A 12296-nucleotide genomic window follows, 5' to 3' on the forward strand; every position below is an offset into this window, starting at 1 on the left:
TTGAGTAAGTTATCACCTGTCCCCAAAGGTAACATGCTCTCCGACACCTGTTGGTACCAGGGTCGGTTTTCTCTAGTCCTCCCACTCAGTGCTGCAGTGTAGTGAGTGTATATTACATGCCCCAACTCTAAATACAGAGCCCTGATTTATTCTGACAACATGTCCTATTGCATATCTGTTACAGAATGTACACAATACCTCGTTGTTATGGGCCCGTTGTGTAACAGCTTCCTGCGTTTGTTAAATTCCACACGCAGATTTCTGATTCCCACATGGTCTAGTTTGTAATCTCTTTTGGCTCTTGTCCTGTCTTCTTTGGTTTTGGTAAGATGTTTCTGTGGTCAAAGTGAGTTTCCAAAACAAAGTTATTTATTGATTTGGTTGTAAAGGTGAAGAATCACGGGGGAAAAAAACAAATACTCTTTTGTGTGTATTTGTATAGTGACGTTGCTGATTTAATGATTTGCTTGAGATAGGACAGGTGGCAGCAGTGGCTTTGTCACGGGGCAGGTTGCCAGAATGATGCCTCTCACTTCCCAAGCTCAGATGGGGTGCTTTGGACTCACAGTCCCAGTAGCACACTGCCTGCCAAGATGACTTTTCATTTTGAGTAGTGGTTCTCCGTATTTCCCACACTGCAGTGCTGCTCGGAGGGTTGGACAAAGCTCCTTTGCCTATGTCCCATGCCCAGAGTTTTGTTAAAGTTAGAGTAGGGTGAGCCTCAGAATTTGGGTTCTAATGAGCAGTGCCCTTGTGGTGTGGATGTTGCTGGTCCTGGGTCCTCATGTTGGTTACCATGGAATCAGAGCACTGGGAAGAATTTGGTTGTCTCTGACCGCAGGTGTTGAAGAGGGAGCGTGCTGCATTTGTTAGGGTCAGAGTTAGGAAAAGGCAAAACAATTCCAATCTTTTTATCTATTGTCCTGGATTCGTTGTTCTTGGAGCTGTTATATCTTACAAAATTGAACACCCATATTAGTTACTTTTATTACTAGAAATCAAATCAAATTTAGGAGGGTCAGTGGATTTGATTGTCCCTTAGTACAGTTGTTTTTTTCTCATCTGGTTCCCGTGTCCTTCTTCAGCCTGTGCCTTCCTCTGCCCCCAACAAAGAGTGACTTGAGACTAGCCACATGATGGACGTCTTTCAGAAAGGACAGAAATGAGACAGGCTTTGTTTCTTTGGCAAGATTGTCACATCAAGGCTGGGTGGTGGTGGCACACACCTTTAATCCCAGCGCTTGGAAGACAGAGGCAGGAGGATCTCTGTGAGTTTGAGGCCAGCCCGGTCTACAGAACTAGTGCCAGTACAGACTTCAAAGCTACACAGAGAAACCCTGTCTCAGGAAAAAAAAAAACCTGTCACATCAATCAAGTTTATCATTATAATAAAATCCACATTGTATTGGCTTTTAGCTATTCAGGCTTTGTGGCAAGAAGGACAATGGTTGGTTCAAATATACCTTACAGTATTTATCATAGATTTCCAAAGCAAATCTGTATCTTTAATCAGTTACCCCCAGAGTTTAATTTATTTACCTTCCAACTTATGTCATTACTGAGACTTCAAAAAAATGCATGGAATCGTTAGAAGTCAATCTGATTTGTTTCTCACTGAAGGCTGTTTAATTTGTGTGTTTGATCAGCACTGCTCAGCCCTCCTTGATTAATATGCGATTCCTACTTTTCATGCAGAGCAGCTTCCACCCAGGTTGTGCCCATGGCCACTTTAGTTTGTTAGCGAAAGGACAAAGTTAAACCTGACTCCCTATTTCCCATTAGTTCCCGTCTCAGCATTATCTGGGGTTGTTAGAGTTCGTTCCTGACACCTCTTGAATTGGGTGGACACTGGAACTTTAGAACAGTTCAAAGCATAAAATGCTGTTCAACAGGACTCCTTTAATTTTGCTTATGAAACATTTTCTCAGATGTTTCTTTCTTTTAAATAATGCCCTGTGCTCAGATTTTCCTAGAATAAAACATTCTGCCAGGTAAAGGGTTTAAGAGATCTAGGCCATGCTTACTCAATGAGATGCAGCCGAGTGGAAAATACCCCGTCTTCCTGGCTCAGAACACTAGGTCTTTTCTAATACAGTGGTTCAAGGAGACTCTATTATTTGAAGAACTTGTGTTACACCGACATTAACTTACTAAGGGTAGATTTTCGTCTTTTGTGAGATTGTGTGTTGGGGTTTCTGTCGGAGGGAATTCACCTCTGGGAACAGTGGTTTCGAGCCAAGGAGAAGCTGTGCTTGAACTTGGTGCTGCTTTTCAACCTTTACCCCCTTGCTGGGAAGACATGCCTGAGTCAGATCATTGAGGATTAATAGCTAGTGCATTGCTCAGCATCCTGCAGGGGTTGTGTCAAATGCCTCGGCTTTGAAGAGTTACTGTTTTGCTTAACAAGTCTAGAGATTGCAGGTCCCATTGCAAAATGGAAGCCCAGGAGCCTGTTGATTAACATGGTCTCCTTGCAGTCTGCCAGCTTGCGGCTCCTCTGTATGTCCTGTAGACGGCATAATAACTAGGCTAGCTTAATATGAAACAGCAAATTTTAGTGAAGGAATAGCTTACAACACCAGGGATCCAGCGATGAGCAGGACATACAAAAAAAGAGAGACCGGGTGGCTCACACCGCCAGATTTATATGTAAACATTAGCCCGAGGCGAACACGCCCTTCATTGGGCGGAGTTTCCCCTACATCTCCCCTTTTTGTCTCAATAAGACAGAACTAAACCAAATACAACTATATACAATAGTAACAAATAAATATAACAATCAATATTGAGCAAGAAACATATAACAAAAGTTTTGCTAAACATTCTATCTCAAGGAGTCTAAATAAGGTATAGAGTAACTACTATTATCTAATCTTTAACTCCGTCAAAGATCTGAGAAGGGAATTAATACTACTTAACAAATGAGAGATATCCAAGATGTGCAACAAATGACAGAGACAACTGACTACCTGGGCAATCACCCAAAGTCTCGTTTGCAATGTTGAGTCAACCAACTTTGGCTAAGGCCTAACATAACTGACATACCATTATTAAAAACAAGGAACTTTCTTAGAATTATCCTACCCTGTCTTGGCAAGATAAGACAGTCCTGTTTTATCCACTTATGGATATTCTGTATCTTTGTCAGTAGTTGAGGTATATGGGCTTTTCTTAACCCAAAGGCCAGTTCTGCCAAGAAGACAAGCTCCCAGTGGAGTGTCTTTGGTACTCAACATTTTCTTGGGAGTAGAGTGGCATTGTCAGGAGTAATTGTGTCTCGTTGGCACAGAATTTTAGGTTAGATTAAAGGCCATTTTCTACAGCTCTTCGAAGAGGCTGAAGATTATATTATCTATACTAAATATAATCTCTATGTATCTAAAAGACCTGATTAATTCTCAATACCTATCTAACTTGAAGACTAAGAGAATAAACAACTGTGCAATATATGAAGACTATGATCTTCAACTGTAAACAATGTCATTACATATCAAATGCAAACAATGTTATTATATAAATAATATCAGAGGTAGAAATGTACATTGTAATATGGTAAATGTATCAATACAATATAGACAAAGTTATAAGTATACAAAAATAGAAGTAGGAACACTCATATTCAATATTCAATATATCAATATACAAGAAACAGTACCAATACAATTTTCTAAAAATAGTAATTTACAAATACCAATCATATAACACTGTTGGGAATAACTGGGTCGATTACTAGTGAGTTTGATCTCTGGCTGCCATAGGAAGACCAGTGCATTGTTGTATGCCATGTACGGTTCATTCTTCTACTTAAAGAAGTTTGTCCCGTTACAGAGGGAAAAGGGAAGTATTTGCCCGGGTAGTAGGAATGCTGAATGGTCAATACCGTTTTGAGGCAAAGACTGGGGATTCTGGGCCAGATACCCACAAGGGGAACTATTTGTGACCGAAATGTCTGCTGGGCAGAGGAGAGTGGGTAGCTTTTCTGGGTGACCAGAGAGTCTTATGCTTGGAAGGATAGCCCAGGCCAAGGGTAGAGGGAATCCAGGCACAGCCAGGATCAGTTCTGCCAGAGACAGGCTGTGTCTGTGGGTGAAAAGCAAAGGAAAAAGGGGCAGTAGACTATATGTGCGTAAATGACAGTGAGAGACATGGTCACAGCTGGAGAAGCAGGTTTTTATACTTACTGGTTTAGGCAACTTGAAATATAACCAGGCAATAAGGCGAAGTATTTGGGATTTTGCATACTTTCCGCTTAGCTGTATGTGTGCTCCAGCCTGAACTCAGAAAAAACACCACAGGATTGAATGTGGTTAAAAGTCTTGTCACCATCCTCATCACCATCTCTCAGTGTTTGCAGATGCTCATGCAAAGCCGGTACCCTTGAAAAGACATCTCTAATCGGAGTTCATTTGTGTTTTTCCAGGTAGCCCAGCCATGACCCATAGGAATCTGACTTCCTCCAGTCTGAATGACATTTCTGATAAACCTGAGAAGGACCAGGTAAGCAAAGACTTTTCCTCTTTGAAATTGAAGATTGACTGTGTATCTAAGAGATGCTGGGTTGGATTAGAGATAGTGATTGCCACCTCTAAAATGGATGTTATGTACAGATAAGATTTTTCTCTTTTTCTAAGGAAGAAAACAAAATGTGTGGGGATCAGAGGAGGAGCCAGTGAGTCTTGGCTTTGGCCTTTTGTGATGCATTCTTCTGGGCTCTTTTAGCTTTGGGGCTACAGTTGCCTGAGCCTGGTCATATTAATAACCTTTAGCTTGGGTTTGTTATAGGGATGAAGTGGGTTATTTTCTGAAAAACTGTTTTGGTGTACTCTAAAAGGCTAAGAGGTGCTGGTAATTGTACAACGTTAAGTGTCTGTAATAAAGGACAGAGATTTTGAACCTCTGCTATTTTCTTTTCTTTTGAAGGATGTGATATAAACTAGGTCATTTTCCTAGTTGACTGGGTCTGTGGAGATAGATTATAGTTCAACAACATAATATAATGATACTTCTTGATGAAGAAAAAAATTCCTAGAGCTCCAATGAAATTAAAGTTCCATGTTTTAAAGACAACAGAGTGGACATACACACATAGACGCGCGCATGTGTACACACACACGTTTCCTCCATACATGTGCATTCATTTACAAATATTCTAGACACACGTAGTTCTGCACATGCATACATACATACATACATACATACATACATACATACATACATACACATACACACACATATTGAAATTCTAGCCTGCTCCAAGATTTATAAGTAAATAGTAAGGGACATGAAATGAGAAAAAATGGTTTTGGTACTTGTTTGTGATGGTCCCAGTTTTCCCCTATGTTAAGAAGAACCAGTACTCTATGTATGCTTCAGAAAACCACACATCTGATTCTTTCTCTTAAAAATTTCATTTTGTGTTTCTTGATATAACAGCAGAACACAATTGTAGTTGGCTTCACGCTTAGCACACTAACTGGGTATCAGTCCCAAGGCCTTCTTCTTTATCTGTCTCTTTAAGTAGGGTAGCTTTGACTTTTTTGTTCATACTTTGCTATTTTTTTTCTGCAAAAAAATTTATGACAGTTTTATTTTTTTTTTTTTTCTGCAAAAAAATTTATGACAGCGTTATTTCTTTAACTGGCAGCTCTTGTACCAATGACAAGAGTTTTATAGGCTGTGGTGAATTCTAAAAGTACAGGAAAGGTGAAATTACTCTCTTACTTATACAATGGCTCTTGGATTCTTTCTACCTTCTCACCGATGCTTCCTTAAAAGGCCTTCATTTGCCCAGACTGGATCACTAGAAAAACCTTGGGAGCTAATCTCAGTCCCATTTTCTCTCAGTTCAATAGGCTTTTTGTACCGCTGCTCCCCTTTCTCCCTGTGGATTAGAAGCATAATGGGTTTCTAGCAAGTTAAGTTTGGCATCTCCCTCAGATCTGGTGTCATCCTTATCTGTTGGTGTGTGTGGGGGGGGAAGGCCTCTTCCTCAGGACTGATTCCTGTCCTTGGCATGACCTTGACATTTACTCTTGACTCCTTGGGCTACTCCTCCACAAACACTAACCCGGTTAGTTCTGCTTTCTTCTGATGGTTCTGGACATGGTCAGGATTCCGGGCATTTGCTCGTGAATGTGTTGGTAAGCACACACCTGTGGCATAAAGAGAATCTGAACCCTTAGAATTTCCTTCAAAGCTGCCTTGCTCACTGTGGCTCCATCCAGCTTTTATCAAACAATGCTAATTACTCACAATCTCTGATTGGGAACTTGAGCTTGGAGAAGGAAACACCAATTAGGGTTGACATATCAGTTTGATATATCTTTTTGAATAAGTCTTCTTTTATCAGGGATCTTTAGTTAGACATTTGTGACTAGGCAGCTGGTAAGCGCGGTCTGAGGGAAATTTGTTATGTTGCTGGGTCTCTTTAAATCTGGGCATACTTAGAGGAAGTCTCGTGGCTTCCAGTGTGAATGACATCCAATTTATCTTCATGGATCAGAATACTTTGGTGCATCCTGGGCCTTGGTTGTTGATTTTGCTGTAAAATGTGTGTAGTGTAGGTTTTTAAAATCAACGTTTCGGGTTTTTATTTTGCCTCCTGTCAGCATTCTATAGCCGCTGACATTGATGTTAAAGCTCAGGGATTTTACTGGTTCTGTTGGTAAAGCTGGCAAATGAGATTTAATGGGTTTGTCTTAAGAGACATCCACCCAAATATAGCTGTCACTGCAGCCAGTTAGTCCACTGAGGACTTTCTCCCAAAATGTTCTCTCTTCTTTGCTTTCTCCCAAAGGCTGAAGAGTAGCAAAAAGGAACCCATGGTCTTGTCAGCATCGGGCAAGGAGGAGGGATAATGCGGGTGGGGGGGGTGCAAGCTAATGCCTTGCATACAAAAGCACTTGGAGTCTTTTAAGGCAAAAAGTTAAATAAGTAGAAAGGACAAGGGCTTGCAGATGAGGTTCTATTAACCCCAGGTTTTATTTCTGTAGCCTGTTTTAATAAACCCCACAAACCTGGGGTGTCTTACCCCCCCCCCCCCCCGCGTCTGGGTGTGGAAAACAGGTTGCCATACTCAAATATATTTTGAAGAAGCTTTTATAATTAAGTAGCCTATGTCCTGGGAATGAGTTTGGCAGTGAAGTCAGACTTGTGCTGTGTGCTTTTCCAAATTGTCCTCCCAAATATCCATCCAAGTGCAGCTGAAGTCTCTGATTGACAGGATGCTTCTGACTGGATACGATCTGAATCGTTGTAACTGGGCCCTGTGTGACTCCTGGAGCTATATACCTTCCTGCTACACAAGAGATGGGTTTTATGTTTGGAGTTACGACAAGGAGCCGAGTGGCTCTTTCTGACAGCTCCAGGGTGACACAATTGGAGGGCCTATTTTTTTTTTTATGAGATTCTATCTTGAGGAAGCCGCAGAAACAAATCTCTGGACTGCACTTTTTCTTCCTCGCTCTGCCAAACCTATGCACTCAAGATTTCAGGAGCGGCTGCCCAGTTGAAAAATAGTGCTAAACAGTTAAGAGCAGCAGAAATGCAGAGCTCAAACCGGGCGATGCCGTACCTCAACACCCTCCACGCTTGGATGTTATGTTTACTAAGCAGAAAAGCACCTGTGAGGAGTACATACCAGTGCATCTGGAGGTCATCGAGTTGTGCATCTACGGAAATCCCGTTTTCGTTGTTGCTCTGGAATATTCTTTGCATTAGCCAGTTACTGTTTCCAGTTGCCGTTGCTTTGCCTTCCTGCATTCCTTTCTTCCTTCTCTGATCTTTGAAAATGGAGCTGAACAAGAGAGGTGATGCAGATGCAAGGCTTGAAGCCCAGTATTTCTGAGTGTCAGGATAAAATGAGGTGGGTTTTTTCTCTTCTAGCACCAGGGACCCCACCTAGGGTTGCGTACCTAAGACACAAGTCTGCAACCACTGAGCTACATCTCCAGCTCTAAGACGGCTCCCCTCAGCATTAGCTCTTAGAGATGTACTGTGCTTATACCTTTGGAGGGCCCAACTCTTCCAGGCTACCCATAGTGTAGTATTGTCTCCCACTTGCAGGCTCAGTGTCAGGCAAATTGCAGCCTGTAGATCCACAGTGCGTGTTGTAGGTATAGAAGCACTGTACAGAGTCCCAGGAATACATGTAAGGATCATGTGACCTTGTAATCCCTTACCTGGCTACCTCATTGTTTAACAGAATTATCAGGCAATATATCACATCGGTTTCCTGGAAGAATCTGACCTAGGATTAATTCTTCAAGTGTATCATTATTATTTTAAACATTATCTGATGTCTGTCATCTCTAAGTATACTTGGAAGCCTTGAGTTTTATTTTTGCAGTCTTGGCCATTCATGGAAATAGATGTAAATTTAAATATTTTGCCGGAGAGTAAGAGGATAAACCATTAAATCATGTCTGAATTTGAAATTGCTGTCTTAACAGCAATAAGAGGGAATCTAGAAGGACCCAGTCTGTGGCTGACTATTCTCATCCTTCCATACATACAATGCAGGATTGACTCAGCAGTGCTTAGCCGGGGTGATGTTTTCATGGCTTCTAAGTTGAATTTCCATCCTCGGGCCTTCACACCGGTTCTTTCATGGTCACAGATGCAGACAGGCACACAGGCAGTACTTCCTCCTCTCTGTGGGTCTGAATATGGGTGGTCCACCTTCACTCTGGGGAGGAAGCTGCAGTGAAGTCTTCTCTGAGGTTATAATCTTGTCTTTCAAATGTTCTCAGGGACCTTTGGGACACTGCCATGTCAGGAGAGTGCCAAACAGGATCACATCTGTGAAAACTAGAGAACAAAGACATGTTGTCCGTCCTTAGACGGCCACAGTCACTCCAGATTTGGAAGTAGCCATGAGCTGCCCCATGGCTCTGCGGCCACAGTTTTCCTTTAGCCCTGTGTTTTGTTGTTTTTTAGTTTTTCCATGCATTTTAGTTAAAATAGGATTGTGCCACATTCTTTCTTCTCTTTCCTTCTTCCAGCCCCTCTCAGGACCCACTTCCAACTCTCAAACTGATAGTCTCTTTGTCTTTGATTATTGTTGCATCATGCATGCATGCACTCGCCCACATGTGCAGTCTTGCCCCCCAGACAACTATAAAAATACAGTCACCCGAGTCCGTTTTTATTGTTTATATCTATATGGTTTCAAGGCTTTGTATCGCATAAAATAAGGGGTTCATCTCTGGAAGAGGCTCTCTCTCTCTCTCTCTCTCTCTCTCTCTCTCTCTTTCTCTCTCTCTCTCTCTCTCTGATTTCATTTATTCCCTGTTGTTCTTTATCCAGGTCCAGGGGTGGGACCCTGTGAGATTCCTGCCCTTCTGCATTAGCAGGTATACTGATATTTGCCATTGCTTCTGGTCTTGTTCATGTAGCTCTTTCTAAGACCATTTCACAGCAGACATCTGTTGCAAGGAGCCACTTGTTTGTCCCGGCCACCCAGAACCGAAATAACCACACAGAAACTGTATTAATTAAAACACTGCTTGGCCCAGCTCTAGCTTATTATTGGCTAACTCTTAAATTAATTTAACCCATTTCTATTCATCTGTATATCACCACGTAGCAGTGGCTTACCAGCAAAGATTTGGCATGTCTGACTCTGGCGGCAGCTCCATAGCGTCTCTCTCTGTCTCTGCCTTCTTCCTCCCAGCATTCCGTTTAGTTTCCCCCACCTAGCTCTGTTCCTGTACAGCTCTGCTATAGGCCCAAAGCAGTTCCTTTATTAACCAATGAAAGCAACATATAGACAGAAGGACCTCCTACACCAGACATCCTAGTATTCTGACTTGCAGGAGATTTTTTTAAACCCCTTTTCTGCATTATTTCTTGAGCCATGGATGCAGAAGCTGTGATACAGATGTTTCTACTGGGCTTTGGACCTCCAAGATCTTATGACTTTTGTATTGTTTCCAGTTCTGGTTTTCTGTGATGGTCTCAGTTTGCTCTGAGCAAAGAGAAGTTTCTTTGATTCAGGATGGTAGCTACACTTACCTCAGAGTATAAGGTTCCAATTTAGAATATAGTAAGAATATATGGTCTAGAAGTGGGAATAGTCAAGTGTTTCCTAAGGTGCATGACCTCACTCGCCCTGGAAATTGACTAGGTTTCTGTCACCAGGTATGATTGCCTTTGGGGATGCTGAGAGGTAGGAAAAATGGGGAGGGACTCCAGCTGGGGTGGAGGGAGAGAGGTCAGTACGGAAGGAAAAGGAGGGACAGATAACACTAAGGTTGTTTGATAAGGTCTCAAGGAATCATATTATTATATATTTTCCAAAAATTATGCACTATGTGTGTGTGTGTGTGTGTGTGTGTGTGTGTGTGTGTGTGTATGTGTTTGTGTGTGTATCTTAAAGGAAGTTTGCCACATGGGCTGACAGTGTTCCCACAAAAACCATAGACTAACAAAACTCACAGTACGAGGCACCAGAAACCTCCCTTTGACTGCTTAGTCAGGATAGTCCAAGTTTCTCCCCAAAGAATATAGTCTATTGATGTAGGGCTTTGGTGCCTCTCAGAGGTTGAAGGTAAGTTCCTTGTATTAGTTAGGGTTCTCTAGAGGAACAGGACCGATAGGATGAATGTATGTGTGTGCATGTGTGCATGTGTGTGATTTGTTAGAGTGGTATACAGGGCATGACCCAGCTAGTTCAACAATGGCTATCTCCTGATGGAAAGCCAAGAATCCAGTGGTTGTTAAGTCAGCGAGACCTGATATCCCAGCAGATCTTCAGCCTGAGTTGTAAGCCTAAAGAAGTAGGTTCTAGTGCCAGTGAAGGAAAGCCTCAGCAACAGTCCTAACCAGCTACAGAATTTTCAGCATGACAAGATATCACAGAGGGGCAATACGTGACATTCATATGTTGTGGTACCTGACCGCTGTCTAATCAGCTGTGTGCTTTGGAAGGGACCGCCGATGGTCATGTGAGTGCATCCTTAGGCTCCCTTTGAATATCATCAGCTGGCACTGAGACAAATTAACATTGCTAACGTCTGTCATTATCCTCTTTTCTACTAGGGACTGGACTTACTGTAGCTTCCTTTCCCCACCCTGTGCTTTTTCCCATGCTTCAAAAGCTTCAACCACTGGTGGCATTAGAGGTTGAGTCCTGACGCTAATACGAGTTTTGAGTATTAACTTAGACAGTGAAGGGGCAGTTCATTTGAAGTTCTAAGCCATGCCACACATGTGCTATTGTGATCCGAATGTACTCACTATAAATTATTAGCCATGCTCTTGATGGTAGATTTCAGGGGTCAGTAAAGCTGATTAGATTTTTTGAGTCCCAGAGCTTCCAAACTTGGGACAATATATAGAGAGCAAGCACCAAGTAAGTAAACAAATAGTGTAATTCCCACCACCAAGAGAGCCTGCTCTGACCATGAAACAAGGGAGTGTCGGGAGGTAGGGAGCAGAGATGGGTAGGGGGTGTCAACAGAGGCGATCAGGGACAAGCCTTGTTTTCTAGGCTGAGGAAAAGGTGAGGGTAGCGGACCTGAAGCAGGAATGGGTATGTTTTATTTAAAAACAAAGAAAGGGAGTCCAGAGTGGATGGCTGGAGCAGAGCTAGCTAGCAGGTGTGTGATGGCAAAAGAGGTCGGCAGCGCAGTCGGGGGCTCCTTTGATTTTATTATAAGTGCAGCACAGGCCTATTTTTGGCTCTTTACCTGGAGAGTTGCATGTTCTGATTTACATTTAAAGTCATCACTGTGGATACCGGGATAGGCTAGCGGAATTTGCCAATGTTCCAGATCACCTGGTGGTGTTGCTATATAAAGCCTTGCATGAGCACCTTTGTGCATTAAATTGAGAGCACAGTTACCTAACAACGCCAGTTTTTTAACATATCAGCCATAAATGTGAAGGCCTTATTAGTATCAACAAAGGAAGCTTTTTTGTGCTACAGAACTGTGAGAAATAAAGAGGCTTCCTTGTTTAAAGCATTTCCTGTGAACTGTTAAAGAATTATTCCTCACTAATGCAAGCATTTAAATATTCTAACCTACTGTGAGTGGGCATAGACATGCTATAGACAAAAATATAATATAGGAGCTTTTGAGTGGTTATATTCACACTGGCAGCCCTCTCTCTGTCCCTGTGACTGAAATCGGTCATGCCAGCTGAGCAGTGACACATGGCTAATGCTACTAATGCCGTATACACTTGAGGCTTCGCTGATCAGTGGACAAGCATCAGGGTTATTATGTTTGGAAAGGAACATTGAAAGGTGCAGAAGATCATCTGTGAGTGGTTCTGGGTTCCAGTTTCTCTCT

General features: G+C 42.3%; 1 protein-coding gene across 2 annotated transcripts in view; it reads left to right on the forward strand.

The window, feature by feature from the left end:
• Positions 1-12296, forward strand: part of Slc4a4 (solute carrier family 4 member 4) — a 329959-nt gene that overhangs the window by 178544 nt on the left and 139119 nt on the right. For both annotated transcript variants that reach the window (XM_013350885.2, XM_005359460.2), the window contains exon 7: positions 4421-4497. In XM_013350885.2, coding sequence (XP_013206339.1) covers positions 4421-4497 — 77 coding nt within the window. The remainder of the gene's footprint in view (positions 1-4420; positions 4498-12296) is intronic.

This window comes from Microtus ochrogaster, linkage group LG1 (genome assembly GCF_000317375.1).
Source record: "Microtus ochrogaster isolate Prairie Vole_2 linkage group LG1, MicOch1.0, whole genome shotgun sequence".
Lineage (NCBI taxonomy): Eukaryota > Metazoa > Chordata > Mammalia > Rodentia > Cricetidae > Microtus > Microtus ochrogaster.